The sequence below is a fragment of the Schistocerca serialis genome, chromosome 1 (genome assembly GCF_023864345.2).
Source record: "Schistocerca serialis cubense isolate TAMUIC-IGC-003099 chromosome 1, iqSchSeri2.2, whole genome shotgun sequence".
Classification (NCBI taxonomy): domain Eukaryota; kingdom Metazoa; phylum Arthropoda; class Insecta; order Orthoptera; family Acrididae; genus Schistocerca; species Schistocerca serialis.
In genome coordinates, this window is record NC_064638.1 from 819,111,823 (window position 1) to 819,128,740 (window position 16,918).

Here is a 16,918-nt window from a genome sequence, read left to right on the forward strand (position 1 = left end):
GCCTCTCCATTAACCGTCACATGCACAAATCATAACTGACGTTCACCTCAGATAGCAATATCTCTAGCAGTCTCCGTAGTTTTCTCTGTGTTGATTTATAATAGTTTCGTTAGTCCATTCGAAATAGGCTTTCACCATACTGGCTCAGAAATAGCTAACAAATTGAAAGTACCACTTCCTAGGTCCTGAAAAAAAAAAAACACACACACACACACACACACACATACACACACACACACACACACACACACACACACACAACCCCCCTTTCCGCAATCCGCAACTTGGGTAAAACGCTTGTTTTTAGCCATTATAATAGTGTGTGAAAATATTACGGCCATTTTTATCGAGGAGCTTGCTTCCAAACAGACGCGGGTGGTGTCGGTGCCAAGAATGGCAGACAAATCACCATACTGTGATGTATCACTCCCTGTCAGAGTGGAAGGGGAAGGTTAATGGTTGCCTTCGGATAGTATTTGTTGTGTTTGAGTTTGAAGGAAAGGGAAAGGGATTTTCTAATACATGCAGTAACGGCTTAGGGTTGAATAATGGACATATGGTGAGGTTTTGTTCTTAAAATTTACGAAAGTATGCAATTTTTTGAGATGTTAGAGGAATCTGAAGAGACGAGAGAATATAATAAGCTACTATAGGCGAAAAGTGGAAGACGAAAGACGGATACGAGCATAGAGGTGTAATTCTCCCACCTTGATTTCTTACCGGAAAATTTGAGAGCGTTAAGCACTGAATAGAATTAATCCTTTTACATAGGCATGCGTACGATGGAAGGCAGTTACCAACGTCGCTGGAACCCGTCGATGATAAGCGATTATTTCTTCTTAGGTAGTGACGAAGCAGCAAACAAAAAAAAAGCATCGCTGTCGCATTTTTTGAATACCAAAGAAAATTAAAGTTCAAGATGATGTGAACTAATCTAGAGCTTCCACTGGTATCGTGTGCATACATACATATTAAATAGTATTCAATTCTGAAGTTCTGAAAACGTATTTCTTATTTTTTTTAATTCTGTTAATGTTCACCAGCACTGTTTTTGATTCCGCTCAGTATCTAGGAAATTAGCGGTGGTTCAGGAAAACGGATTTTTACCAGTGATTTCAGCAACCCCAAAATTTGGCAAACCCACCAATTTACAGACCAGATCCAGAAAAAGGTTAAATTTGTTGACAAGTGTTATTTTTATACGGATACCAACAGATGCTCTGACTACAGCTACATTGGCAGAGATCAGACAAAGGCTTCGTGCGTATTAACGGTGGAAACGTGATCTCCTCTTGGCCAGTAATTGAGCAGTTTGCTTTTGTCGAGCTATAGCTACACAGTTAGTAAATGTTGACATGTTTCCGCTCTAGACACTGTAGTACTTACAGCTTTTCCATGTTGACGAATCATGTGTAATCCTTCACTTGATTCCGAATACTGTGTCCCACTTTCGTGGGTGAAGATGAGATACAAAAGAAATACTGATAGTGCATCTGGCCTTTTCTCAGTCACTTTGTATACCTACACTACTGGCCATTAAAATAGCTACGCCACGAAGATGACGTGCTACAGACGCGAAATTTAACCGGCAGGAAGAAGATGCTGTGATATGCAAATGATTAGCTTTTCAGAGCATTCACACAAGGTTGGCGCCGCTGGCGACACCTACAACGTGCTGACATAAGGAAAGTTTCCAACCGATTTCTCATACACAAACAGCAGTTTACCGGCGTTGCCTGGTGAAACGTTGTTGTGATGCCTCGTGTAAGGAGGAAAAATGAGTACCATCACGTTTCCGAATTCGATAAAGGTCGGATTGTAGCCTATCGCGATTGCGATTTTATGTATCGCGACATTGCTGCTCGCGTAGGTCGAGATCCAATGACTGTTAGCAGAATATGGAATCGGTGGGTTCAGGAGGGTAATACGGAACGCCGTGCTTGATCCCAACGGCCTCGTATCACTAGCAGTCGAGATGATAGGCATCTTATCCGCATGGCTGTAACGGATCGTGCAGGCACGTCTCGATCACTGAGTCAACAGATGGGGACGTTTGCAAGACAACCGTCTGCACGAACAGTTTGACAACGTTTGCAGCAGCATGGACTATCAGTCGGAGACCATGGCTGCGATGGCTGCGATTACCGTTGACGCTGCATCACAGACAGGAGCGCCTGCGATGGCGTACTCAACGAGGAACCTGGGTGCACGAATCGTAAAACGTCACTTTTTCGGATGAATCTAGGTTCTGTTTACAGCACCATGATGGTCGCATTTGTGTTTGGCGACATCGCGGTGAACGCACATTTGAAGCGTGTATTCGTCATCGCCATACTGGCGTATTACCCGGCGTGATGGTATGGGGTGCCATTGGGTACACGTCTCGGTCACCTCTTGTTCGCATTGACGGCACTTTGACCAGTGGACGTTACATTTCAGATGTATTACGACCCGTGGCTCTACCCGTCATTCGATCCCTGCGAATCCGTATATTTCAGCAGGATAATGCACGACCGCATGTTGCAGGTCTTGTACGGGCCTTTTCTGGATACGGAAAATGTTCGACTGCTGCCCTGGCCAGCACATTCTCCACATCTCTCACCAACTGAAAACGTCTGGTCAATGGTGGCCGAGCAACAGGCTCGTCACAATACGCCAGTCACTACTCTTGACGAACCGTGGTATCGTGTTGAAGCTGCATGGGCTCTGTTTTCCTCAATGCGCAGGTGTATCAAGACCGTTACTACGGCCAGAGGTGGTTGTTCTGGGTACTGATTTCTCAGGATCTATGCACCGAAATTGCGTGAAAATGTAATCACATGTCAGTTCTAGTATAATATATTTGTCCAATGAATACCCGTTTATCATCTGCATTCCTTCTTGGTGTAGCAATTTTAAAGGCCAGTAGTGTACTTTACCAGTAACATTTCAGGTAGCCCGCGCTGTAGAATCGCAGCTTAGTGTCGACGGTAATAGTGTGGTTCACATGTTCACGAGACAGAGTGCAGCACTGGTGGTGGCCAACTCTGCAGTAGCCCTCCCTCCTTTTACCTCCCCCTCCCCGCCATTCTCTAATCGAATTAGTAAAAGGATAGGCCGTGGCAGTCCTCCGGCAGAGCCGCGTCCCGGGCTGCAGCGGCTACGGCTGCGTCTAGCCAGCAGCAGGCAGCTGGCAGGTAGAGCAGAGCAGAGCACAGTAGCACAGAGGGTAGATCGATGGCGCCGCTGCGGCCGCACGCGACTCTCCAGCGCGGGCGCCCGCGCCTGCGTCTGCAGGAATGGCTCCTTTCGCCTTCTGTACAGCGCCGCCTAATTCTGGACGCCAATTAGTTGGCCTCATTTGCTTCTCTTTGGGCAAAACTTCGCGCACTCCTCCTGTAATGAGGCACGCGATCGCGGTTTTCAAGTGGTTCGTTTCAGCGCTCAGAGAGGAAATTGCTGTAAGGTACTGTGGTAGGTAGTTGACTCGGTCATGCACGCTTACCGAAGTCAGACTTGGGTGTAAACCAGAAAAACACAGGTGAGGCCTCTAACGCACATTAGCACGCTGGCACAAATATTCAATCGATTTCCGGTCAGATGGTCGAAAAGTGCCGTAAAAAATATTTGTGGCACTCTTGTCCGTAGACGGACTGAGACGCACAAATATGGTCCTCGACAGCGAGTGTTCATCAGAGACAAGGGTATCGTCAGGAGTGCCCCATGGACGTGTGATAGGACCGCTGTTACTATCTATACACACAAATGTGGAGGACAGGATGGGCGGCAATCTGCAGTTGTTTGCTGATGATGCTGTGGTGTACGGTAAGGTGTCGAAGTTGAATGACTGTAGGAGAATACGAGATTTAGACAAAATTTCTAGTTCGTGAGATAAATGGCAGCTAGCTCTAAATGGAAGAAAATATAAGTTAATGCGGACGCGTAGGAGAAACACAAGCATAATGTTCGGATTCAGCTTTATTAGTGTCCTGCTTGACACAGTCATGTCGTTTAGATATCTATGCGTAACGCTACAAAGCAATATGAAATGGAATGAGCATGTAAAGACTGTAGCAGGGAAGGCGACTTCGGTTTATTGGGAGAAGCATAGGAAAGTGTGCTTCATCTGTAAAGGAGAGAGCATATAGGACACTGGTCCGATTCATTGTTGAGTACTGTTAGTGTTTGGTATCCGCACCAGGTCGGATGAAAGGAAAACATCGAAACGATTCAGAGTTGGGCTGCTAGATTTGTTACCGGTAGGTTCGAACAACACGCGATTGTTACAGAGGTGCTTCGAGAATTCAAATAGGAATTCCTGCAGGAAAGACGACGTTCTTTTCGGGAAGCACATTTCAGATAACTTAGAGAAAAGGCATTTGAGGCTGCCTGCAGAAAGGTTCTACTGGCGCCAAAGTATATTTCGCGGAAGGACCATGGAGATCAGATCAGCAAGGTTAGGGCTCGTATGGGGGCATATAGATAGTCTCTTTTCTCTCGCTCTATTTGCGAGTGGAACAGGAAAGGAAATGTATAGTACTGGTACAATGTGCCCTGCGCTACACATCATAGGGTGGCTTGTGGAGCGTGTATGTATATGCAATTGTACAATGTTGGATTAGACCAATTACTGGTAGCAGTAACTACCAAAAATACCTAGGAGTAACCAGTCGAAGCGCAGATCAGTGTTACCAAATAAGATAAATCGTAGGACAAACAAAGCCAGACTGTGAATCTGAAGGAAAAAGAATTCATCCACGAAATACGTTGCTTCCAAGAAATTTAAATTATTGCTCAACAGTAACAGTAGGGAGAGAGAGAGAGGGAGAGAGAGAGAGGGAGAGAGAGAGAGAGGGAGAGAGGGAGAGAGAGAGGGAGGGAGAGAGAGAGGGAGGGAGAGAGAGAGGGAGAGAGAGGGAGAGGGAGAGAGAGAGAGAGGGAGAGAGGGAGAGAGAGAGACTACAGTGGCACACGGTACAGTAGAGGAGCTGTTCTTCACGGAGAGGTTTACTGTTTAAATTCTGAGACCTCATCTTCGAAGAACAATTCTTCCTTCAAAATTCTGTCGAAATGACCACACAGAGATAACCAGGCTTCGCACGGAAGTTTTCCGACGGTCATCCTTCCTACCGACCATTCGCTAACGGAACAACGAAGGAGCAAAAGGTAGTTGTACCAGAACTACGCTCCGCCACATAATGTAAGATGGCATGTAGAGTATAGGTGTAAAGGAGAAGAGCGTGCGTCTTCCAGGTTGCGATCAAAACCGTGCCAGTTACGCAGATTAAATTTAACGCTCCTCCACGTTTTCTTATCACGCTGTTGGTGGGCTGCCGGTCGAGTTCACTTAATCAAGAGTTTAGTCCTATTGGAGACGATCAGGCGAAGGACTGGTGCCGGGTATGTGTAATTGCTATAAAAGGGTACTTAATTCTTAGACGTGACACATTACGAATGTCAAACTGATACCCCATGTCGATACACCACAGAGCCCAGAGTCATAAACTCTAAATATTTGCATAGCTCTACACAATATGAGAGAGAATTCCCATTTCTTGCATTTTCGTTGGAAGCAAATTTCAGAATTTAATTAAAGATCCAAATCATGGCTCAGTCATTGATACTACGCCGGTCTTCATGGATAGTCCTGAATCGTCTTGTAGCAGGAAGAAGTAATACATCCTTGTCAGAGTGACAGTGGATGTTTGAATGGGAACTGCGTTTGCATATTAATTTAATGGTAGAACACAGATTGCTGCCTTTGAATTCACCTAGTCGCACAGTGACGTCAGTGTCATAAGAGTGAATACAGCGTACTGTTCAACATGACTGAGATACTCTCCTTAACGAAGTACTTCATTTTATTAGCCTCTAGAAGGTTCTAGTGATTTTCTCATAGTTGAGTACTACTCTCCACTCATAACATTTAATTCGAGATGTCTGAAATTTTCTTCCAGAGGCGAAGTAGCCCCCATAACTGAATATATGTGAAATTACCATTCAGGTTGTGGTTAAGTTTGTCATATGAAGACAAGATCGAGAATGAATATATACATCATGTCGTAACACTGTGCATTTAAATGCACACTTCTCGCTACAGTTCCCATTAAGAACTAAACTGATATTGAAGTGGAACATTGTCAGTATCCTGCCTTGCAGAAGACTAGTGTGTAGAACTGTCTTACTTTAAGACAGCATGAAGGTCTCGTGGGTTTGGTGGCTGAGATACGGTAGCGTTGAAGTTGGACAAGATGCGATCACAAACCAGCTCTAATTTCTGCCTCGCAAACGGATGGCATATGCCGCTCCGTTTGGGCTTTATTAGAACCGGTACAGGTGTGAAATCACGTCACGTATGCGGAAGTGAAGGGATTCTAGCAGTCAAACGGCGTAATGCTCTTCGCCTGTTATCACGGGAATGTGGCATAGCCATACCCTACACACGATGACAAAACTACAGTCACGCGATTCAACAGGCGACCAGTTCGTTATATCTTTAACTACTTGCATACGCGACATTTGCGTACATGACTTCTTATTAGTGAAGAACGCTATAAAAGTCATTGTTAACATACCTGTCATTTTAGTTTTGTTGAATGGGATAAGAATTAAACATTGGTGGCAAATCGCTTATCGCTGTTAATTAAATTCAATCTGAGCACTGTATCTCATTTTCATCTCATAGTAGATACATCAAAATTTGTCTTTGTATTTTAATGCATGCGACCATGCTATGAATAGACGGGAGAGGGGAGAAGCACTTTGCAGCATCGGTGCAATTTCTATACAGCGTATTTTATGTCCGCTACTTAGGTAATTTCTTTCCTTTAAATTTATTGGCTTTCGGGGGAGCACATACACCCATCTCAATAGCGGAATGACATTTATGACCATACAAACGTTAGGACAACATAACACCCAGTCCCCGCGGAGAAAATCTCCGTCCCGAAGAGAGAACAGAACCCGGGTCGCTTAGCTAGCAACTCGCTGCGGTAGATAATTTCCTTATCCGAAATACCAGCTCCTTCACTTACCAAAACCAGCCAGCATAAATAAATTCTGTTCCAATGACTTTTACAGTAAGATGTGCCATGGCCACCTTGAAGTACTTTGAACAGTGTTCTACTACTAATGCTGCTGCTGCTGCCGCCACCGTCAAGGAAAGCAAAATCGATGTGGTATTGCGTCTGTCCACTTTAGCACTGTTCCGACGCCTTGGTATCACGGCATTAACTGCCAAAGTCGGACATTGTCATCATTTGGCCTTACATTGGTTAAAAGCAAAACGTTACAGCTCTCGGCTGAAGTGTCCCCCCAGTACGCTTAATGATCGTGCCTTTGTCTTGTTGCAGGATGGCCATGGAGACGCTGGCGCAGTCGCCGAACGCGCGGATCTGCAAGACGGTGCTGGAGAAGTACATGCGACTTCCGCAGCCCGACAACAAGGTCCAGGCCACGTACATCTGGATCGACGGCACGGGCGAGAACCTTAGGGCCAAGGATCGCACGTTGACTTCACTACCTAAGTCCATCAAAGGTGAGTCTACTTAGCCAGATTATCAATCAGTAATCGTCATAAGTAAATACACCGAGGTAGCAGAAGTCGTGAGATACCTCCTATCATCGTATCGGATCTCCTCTTGCCCAGTGTAGGGCAGCAACTCTACATGGCGTGGACTCAACAATTCGTTGGAAACCCCTGCAGAAAAATATTAAGCCATGCTGCCCCTATAGCTGTCCATAATTGCGAAAGTGTTGTTGATGCAGGATCTTCTGCACGAACTGATCTCCCGATTATGCCCCCCCTCCCAAAAAAAAAAAAATGATTCAAATGGCTCTGAGCATTATGGGACTTAACTTCTGAGGTCATCAGTCCCCTAGAACTTAGAACTACTTAAACCTAATTAACCTACATCACACACATCCATGCCCGACGCAGGATTCGAACCTGCGACCGTAGCGGTCGCGCGGTTCCAGACTGTAGCGCCTAGAACCGCACGGCCACTACGACCGGCGATTATGCCTCATAAATGTTCGATAGGAGTCATGTCGGGCTATCTGGGTGGCCAAATATTCACTCAAACTGGCCAGAATGCTTTCCAAACCAATCATGAACAATTGTGGCACGGTCACATGGTGCATTGTTATCCATAAAAATTCCAACGTTGTTTGGGAACATGATATCGATGAATGGCTGAAAATGGTCTCAGAGTAGGCGAAAATAGCTATTTCTAATCAATGATTGGTTCAGTTGGACCAGAGGACCCAGTCTATTCCATGTAAACACGGCACACACCATTACGGAGCCACCATCAACTTGCATAGTAACTTGCTGACAACTTGGGTCAATGACTTCGTGTGGTCTGCACCACACTCGAACCATACCATCAGCTCTTATCTGAAACAGGGACAATTCTGACCAGGCCACGGTTTTCCAGTCGTCTAGAGTACAATCGACACGGTCAAAAACTCGGGAAAAGCGCTGCAGGCGATGACGTGCTGTAAGCAAAGATACTCGCGTTGGACGTCTGCTGCCATAGCTCATTAACGCTAAATTTCGCCAAACTGTCCGAATGGATACGTTCGCCGTACGTCCCACACGGATTTCAGCGGTTATTTCGAGCAGTGTTGCTTGTCTGTTAGCACTGACATCTCTACGCGTACGCCGCATGCTCTCGGTCGTTAAGTGAAGACCGTCGGGCACTGCACTGTCCGTGGTGAGAGGTAATGCCTGAAATTTGGTATTCTCGGCACATTCTTGACACTGTGCATCTTGGAATATTGAATTTCCTAACGATTTGCAAAATGTAATGTCCCATGCGTCCAGCTCCAACTATCACTCAGAGTTCAAAGTCTGTTAATTCCCGTGGTGCGGTCATAGTCATGTCGGAAACCTTTCCACGTGAATCACCTGAGTTCAAATGGGAGCTCCCCCAATGCACTGCCTTATTATACCTCGTGTATGCGGTACTACAGACATCTGTATATGTGCATATCGCTGTCCGAAGACTTTAGTCACGCCAGTATATAAACGTTCGTGAACTTAAGCCTTCCTCGGCCTTTCTCGTAGATCTCGAACTAAGTTTCACACGCTTTGTGCGATATATCCAGAGTGCATCATCGTAGTGGACCAACTTTCGATATCGTCCGAAACCCACACAATCGATGCAGCTCCTTAAATTCCTTTTTTAAAAACAAAAGTAACAATTGTCTTAACAATAACTTCCCAACTCCCGAAATTAGTAAAGCATAGACTCTGACCTATTTAACGTAGTAAGAGGTAAAACAAACTACGTATTTAATGTGGTTTCCAGGGTAGTGACTAGTGACCTGTACGCAGAAATGCTATCAGAGCTGTCCGTTTCACAGACAGGAAGAACAATGTGGTGACAGATTGTGGCCTGAGGTAGCTCTGAGATGAACCCTCAAGGGCCCACACTCAACTCCCTAACGTCAGCGATCGCTCCATCACGGATTAATAGAGCCTCGCCAGATCAGCGCAGATTAGTTCGTGGCTGTGGGATCCCCAGCGGCTAGCCATGTCGGCAGGATCAATGTCCAACAGGCACGCTAGCTGTGATGGCCGTCTTGTCGCTTGTGTCGTGCTGAGTCAGTAGCAAGGCGAAACAATTGCAGTTAACCGTGATGCAAGACTGACCAGTTCTCAAGCAGTGTCAGAACGTCCGATAACGTCTCTTCTTGTAATAAATACGACAGATTAAAGTTTAATTATCACTGTTTCAGATTATGAGTTCCGACATTTATTATCTACGTAGTTGGACAGCAGCTTATCTAACTGAATTCTCACAAATAAACTCCAGCAAGGAAACAATAATCACTCTAATGTCTGTTAAGGGACGAATCAATCATTTTTATTGTCGTCTACCAATACAATCGTGAAATGGTTCATTTGCTCGTAATGGGTTTTTACACCTACAAAACTACTGCGATTGACAATTGAGAAAGAAACTAAACAGCACACGTCATGATGTATTACAAAAGATCGACAGAATAATACACACCAAATAAAGGAAGAGGTACATTCCCTATTAGAGTAATAAAGACGTGAAAAATAGAACAAATCTTCTCCGATTGACTCTTCTACACTGCATCGGAGTGTACGCTACTAAAAAAAAAAATTAGCAGTTTAAAATTTTAATATTCTTGCAGAAAAATCTATACCAGTAATAAAGCTGTAAGACCGTCGTATCTGAATACACTAAGGTCCAAAACAGCTAGACAAATCATGATCGAGTTGTCACAGGCACTTAAGCGTCGTGTGCTACGTACAGGTTTTAGTAGATAAAAAACTGGAACACGGAAAAAGATATCGTAATTTAAAGTTTTATGTAAAATCGTCTACTCAGTAGCTCGGATGTTTAATCGTCACGGCATAGTACACCAAAGAAGCAATAGATGAACTGTTAGTTCTTTTAACACAGTATTTTTGGACGCTTACGCCATCAACAGAATTAAGCGCTGCAATCTTATCTTTATGAATACAAACTAAAAACGAAATTAGTTGGCTAGAATATACGGTTTTACTGATTTAACTTCGTGTATTAAAAACTTGACTTTGCTTTGCTTCTTTCGCTTGGTTTTATATTTTTTGACAGGAAAAATGAATTTATTAAGTTTGCCTTGCGATTTACGTGCCTAGTTATTACATTTTGATTTCGTTTTGTTTACAAATAAAAACGCCTGGAAAACGGTAGTCTTTTTGAATACGCAGAATGGCTAAAAGACGGAAGACTGTGCGGTCTCAAGAATCCAGTGGAGATCACGAGAAAAGACTTGCTGCGACTCACTAACATCGGGCTTCAGCTGACTCTTTGGGGACTCGTTCCGAAAGTGAGGCGCAACGTAACTCCGATTGAGAGCGTCATGCATTCTCTCTCTCTCTCTCTCTCTCTCTCTCTCTCTCTCTCTCCTCGAACCCTTCATTCACAGAGGCTTAAAGTTACTTCTCTCCAAGGTAACATAATAAAAGCGGAAATTTTGGCGGGAAGTGGCGCAGCCTAGCAAGCTTTTATACCCCGAATCCCGTTCATTTCTAGGAATTTCCCATTTCGCTTTAAAAGCAAAAATCCAGATGCTGCGTGTTGCGAGCATGGACCTTAGTGTCACTTGCTTTCAGCACTGCCAGCTCTACACTGCTCTCTCCCGTGTTAATGAAACAAACAAGCTCTTCGTCAATGTCCCTATTCATATCCCTTCAAACTTTGTATACAAAGAAGCTTTATAAATCAAAAATAAATTCTACAAGCACCTAGTCTTGGAAACAGGTATAAATAAATACCCGGGCAACGCTGGGTTTTTCAGCTGGAATTAAATGGCAACTGCTTACTGGGATTGTAATTCTATATGTAATAATGACAGCTCAGCTGGGAGGAAGATGAGCAGAGTCCACAAGTTTCTGCAGGTATGCCATATCCAGGTGAAGGCGCTGATGATTGTATCCCTCAGTGCTACCAGATTCCAGTGGTGTTAACTGCTACGTTTCTCCCTCTATTCAACATTTTCCTAGACAATTTCTATGGGATTAAGATGGGTGATTTAGCGGGCCACTGCAGATGCATCAGGGTGCCTCAGTGATTGTCAAACCAATCCTTGGAAGCAGCTACGAAGGGGGAATCCATACTACACTCCCCATGAAGATGTGGAAGGATGGGCGGCGGATGGTCGCCGAGAATGTTGCGATAATCCTGGCTTATGATCCCGGTAACCTGAATAAGTGTGCCCAAATCATGATACGAAAATCACCTCCAAAATATGACAGAATCACCTACGATTTGAATTGCATCCTCTGCAGGATGCCGCTTTAAACCACTCATTGGAGACGAGACACCTTGCATCATTTGAAAACAGGCAAAATGACGACTAATCTAATTTCAATACACGCCTCCTCTCACCAGCTGTCCAGCTTGTGTGTTGTTTGGCCCACTTAAGACATGTAACTTTGCGTGCCACTATGATCAATGGCCTTCTGCGAATTATCAGACTCCAAATGTCAATTAATGAAGTTCCCTTCGTAATTTTAGCTCGGAAATCTACACCTATACTCTGTAGCCACCGTGAAATACATAGCAGAGGATGCGATCCATTGTACCAGTTAGTCGGGTTTCTTCCCGTTCCATTCACATACGGAGCGCGGGAAGAATTACTTTTAACTGCCTCCATGCCTGCTGTAATTAGTCTACTCTTGCCCTTGCGATTCCTAAGGGAGTAACACGTACGAGGTTGTAGTATATTCCTAGAATCATCGCTCAAAGACGGTTCCTTAAACTTTGTAAACAGCCTTTCTCGGAATAGTTTCCTGTATCTTAGTCTGCCAGTTCAGTTTCTTCAGCGTCTCTAGGACACTCTCCCGCAGGTCGACCAAACCTAAGACCATTCATGTAGCCCTTCTGTCTATACATTCAGTATCCCATTACTCCTATTTGTAAGGGGGCCACACCAACTTGAGCAGACTAGTTGCATTTCCCCAGTATTCTGCCAATAAAATCTACTACCTGCTTTACCCACGTCTGAGACTACGTGACAATTCCAGTTCATATCCCTACAAAGTGCTACACCCAGGCATTTGCATGAGTCGTCCGAATCCAAATGCGACTCATTAATGTTATAGGATACTAAGTTTCTTCGTTATTTGAAGTGCACAATTTTACATTTCTGTACATTTAAAGCAATCAACTAATCTTTGCAGCACTTTGAAATCTTATCAAGGTCCGACTGAATACTTCTGCAGCTTCTTTCAGACAGTACGTCATTATAGATAGGTACGTATCTACGAAAAGTCTGATGTTACTATGAATATTATCCGCAAGGTAATTAATATAAAAATATAATAAGGGCCCCACACTCTCCGCTGGGGGCACACCCGCAGTTGCTTCTATATCTGCTTATGACTCCATCCAACATAACTTGCTGTGTCCTCAGTGCCAAAAATTCTCAGACCGCTCACAAATTTCTGTTGATACCCTATACGATCGTACTTTCGACCATAAGATTAACTGTGGTATTGAGTTAAATGCTTTTCAGAAATGGAAAAATGTTGCCTCTACTTGAGTGCCTTGATCCAGGACTTTCAGTATGTCATCGCTAAGCATCTACATACAAGAGCTGGTCTTACGTCTAGTGGTACATCTCGCCTTCTAGACACGTTGGACTGTTTGCGCTGATACACCAGAAAATCGGACTTCATTCACGGTGTGGGAACTACGCACGCACCTCTCTTCAGTATAGCTGCAGTCAGCCCTGCAGGATCATATGACGGCCTTCTACCAGATGTGCCTTCCGCTCTTTTAAAGACGTAACTCAAATTTTGTCCAGGTGCTGGTAAAGATATCAATCCGCTTTATGAACATATTCGCAAAAGCTAAAAAATAAATGCAATTATACGTAGTCCTGGTGCAGCAGCTTCGCACAAAGTTAGCATCTTGTTGATAGGACTTGGCGTGCTTGCGCTGTTTTCCTTCAGCAGCGGGACGCAAACAGTGAGTGTGCTATCAGATGTTTGGAGCGGCGAGATAACGGCAGGGACGGCCGTCTGCCTGTTGCCAGGCAACACCGGTTTCTTCTGGCGTGGCGCACGTGTTTGCGAATGACATAATTCAAGACTCCGTCCTTGCCTCTCCTTCCAATCTGTGGCAAACAAGTATAATTAATGCCAATGAAAATACCCTTCGTCGCCAGGTTTAAAAGACGCGCGAACATTAAATTTTAATGGCTCAACCAAGGTCACGAGACAAACAAGTTGGAGTCGTCCTGTGAAAGCTCAGAAAATGGGAAACGTTGTACGGACGTTGCTATTCCCCTACGACTGATATACAGTAGCGTTTTCGCAATGCGTGCAGTTCAAGACCGTAAATATTGCTTCAAAGTTTGTCGAGTGTGGCGTCGGACGACATTGTTCAAATTACGCAATATTTCTGTGAGGCCGCCGAATGTCAATTTCATCCCCTGCAACAACACCCAGCTACTGTCGCAACTGAAGATAAAGACCAACTGCCTCTTCGAAATATTGAGACCGGGTAACGCAGCGTTCAGCACAGTGACTGGGATTTGAGGACGACGGTTCAAACCCGCGTCCGGCCATCCTGATTCAAGTGTTCCCTGATTTCCCTAAATTGCTTAAGGCAAATGCCGGTAATGTTCCTTCGAAAGGGCACGATCGATTTCCTTCTCCATCTTGCCCTAATCAGATTTTGTGCTCCAATCACTTAGTTATCGACGGAACGTTAAACACTAACCTCCTCCTCCCTAGCAATATTGTGCTGTATACATTAGCACCTGACACATCACCAAAGAACCTTTCAGGCTGTTATGCTGGGAACATCTGGAATAGCACAGTAATTATTACATTATGCTCCACGCTCTCTGAACGTCCCCTACTGTTTAGATAATTATCCCTGCTTACATAACAGATCTTAAAAGTTCTCAGTACTTTGTAAGTTATGCAAGGTGAACCCAAACTAACTCATGAATGTCCTGAGTTTCTGCTTGGACATTTCCCGCGTGTTTTGGTATAAGGGACTTCTGGTCTCTGGTGGCTCGTTACAGAGTAATAACGTGATTGATTTGAATTGTTACTACAGTTTTCTTTGTTTCTGCGAACGTACCTTCAAAACGGTTAGAAAACTTCTAGCATGCAATGACCAAAACGTACAATAAAGAAAGTAGAATAACACAACCATCATACATGCACAAGGTGTGTTCAATAAGTAACGCAACACATTTTTTTCTGAAAGGATGTTGGTTTTGTTAAGAACTCCGAGACACCATATTATTCCTCACTCTTTTGGCTACAAAACCCTACTTTTCAACATAATCACCGTTCAGTGCGACGGCCTTATGCCACCTTACTGGGGCCGGCCGAGCGGTTCTAGGCGCTCCAGTCTGGACCCGCGAGACCGTTACGGTCGCAGGTTCGAATCCTGCCTCGGGCATGGATGTGTGTGATGTCCTTAGGTTAGTTAGGTTTAAGTAGTTCTAAGTTCTAGGGGACTGATGACCTCAGATGTTGAGTCCCATAGTGCTCAGAGCCATTTGAACCCACCTTACTGGGAGTGGCTGTATGCCCGCACGATACCACTCTACTGGTTGATGTTGGAACCAACGTCTTGCTGCATCAGTAACCACTTCGTCATCCACGTACTGCTTCCCGCGGAAGTCTGAACGTGCGAGACCTGGGCTGTAGGATGGATGAGGAGGAACAGTCCAATGAAGTTCTGTGAGCTCCTCTCGGATGCTCAGAATTGTGTGAGGCTTCACGTTGTTCGTTCGCATTTCTGTAGCGACGAACACACTAAATTAATTTCTTCCATTTCCTGACTGTAGCACGATACATTTGAGAGCTCATCGTTGCACCGTGGGAGAGAACATCAAACCGAATAACCACTTAAGAGCCCCAGAACACCGTCCTGACTTTACCGGCTGTGTGTGTTGCCTTGAACCTTTTCTTCGGAGGAGAGGTGGTTTAGCGCCACTCCGTGGATTGCCGTTCTGTTTGTCTGCAGTGATGAATCAGTGTTTCAGGGCGAGAGCAATTCTGCACAGATTTTCCTTCGTTTCTCTTTGTCTTCTGTTAGGCGGCGAAGAACTCAGCAGGCACTCACCTCTGAGTACCTGAACAGATAGACGAGTGCGTCAGCTCTACCAACAGAGACGTCCAGTTGTGCAGTGAGATGTTTATGATCCGTCAGACAACTACAGAGAGAGTGACCGCACGCTCCAACATCGCAGGACTCGCCGCTGTGTGAGGCCGATGGCACACAGGAGAGGGGACAAGTTAACGCAACCATGTTGCGGTGATGACGGACGCTGCGCTTTTGTTCACTCCCAGGTCTCCGTAGACACTAAACAAGTGCCTGAGAATATCTACGATGCTCTGGTCTTTCCGCCAAAAGAAAATGACAGCTCTCTGCCTGGAACCTACCTCCGTCACAGACGCCATTTTGGAGGCTACATACAGTGCCGCCACCTGTCTGAACTTCATGAAACTATAGGAGCTGAAGTGGGAATATCCACGATGTCCCATAACAAATTTTGCATTTTTTAAATCGAAACTGGCCCAGAAAAAATGTTGCATTACTTACTGAACGCCCCTCGTATAAGAACTCAGCATAGCGTTAATGTGCCGCTTATACGAGTACATTACATTCAGTGAACCGATACCAGAGGCGCGTGTCAGACTGCTCTTAATTAGTGAATCCACCCATACTGCACAACTACAAAACTGCCAGAGAAAGAAACTCAGGATGGAAACGGTCTGTAATGAATACAATCTAGAGGACAAGCAGTAAAATGATTACTATTGTCAACAGAAAGCAAGGTGAGTGGATACCTCAGTCACCGCGGTTTTCACGCAGAGACCGGTGGAACAAACAGGTGGTTTCTGCGGCCAACGACGATGGAGTTCACGAACTGAACGGCTGCTCAGCAGTCCAGAGCGTCTCGAAAGTCGTCGTAAGTGTGTGCAAACAGTCTAGGGAGAGATCCGAATCGAGAAATGTAAACATAGGAAAAGTCATACTACGTTATCGAAGATGCGTATGGAAGGCTTCAGAAATAGAGAGAATTTGAGGAGCCACAATGATTTACGGACTCTGTCGCATCACTGGATGGACACACGTGACATGCCTGCTCGGAGCAAGCTGCAGTCGTGGTGTGAAGGTATCTTCGGGCTTTCCGCCGTGTCGATATTCGGGCTAGGTGGGGAATCCAAATCACTGCCAGATACTAAGCGAAACGAATTTGGATCCAAAAAAGACACATCCCGCTTATTATTAACATTTGCACTGTTGTGCAGACATTTTCAGTGCAATGCACATACTAAGAAAAATAGGCGTGGAAGAGAGTACGAAATGGTTACCCTGTGACGAGCGACTGGAGACCATTGGCCCCTCGTACTAAAACACTCAGAAAATATCCTTGAACA

The 16,918-nt window shown here is 44.9% G+C and overlaps 1 protein-coding gene across 4 annotated transcripts in view; it reads left to right on the forward strand.

The window, feature by feature from the left end:
- Positions 1 to 16,918, forward strand: part of LOC126484308 (glutamine synthetase 2 cytoplasmic) — a 444,933-nt gene that overhangs the window by 337,767 nt on the left and 90,248 nt on the right. For all 4 annotated transcript variants that reach the window (XM_050107746.1, XM_050107755.1, XM_050107770.1 and 1 more), the window contains exon 2: positions 7,332 to 7,516. In XM_050107746.1, coding sequence (XP_049963703.1) covers positions 7,332 to 7,516 — 185 coding nt within the window. The remainder of the gene's footprint in view (positions 1 to 7,331; positions 7,517 to 16,918) is intronic.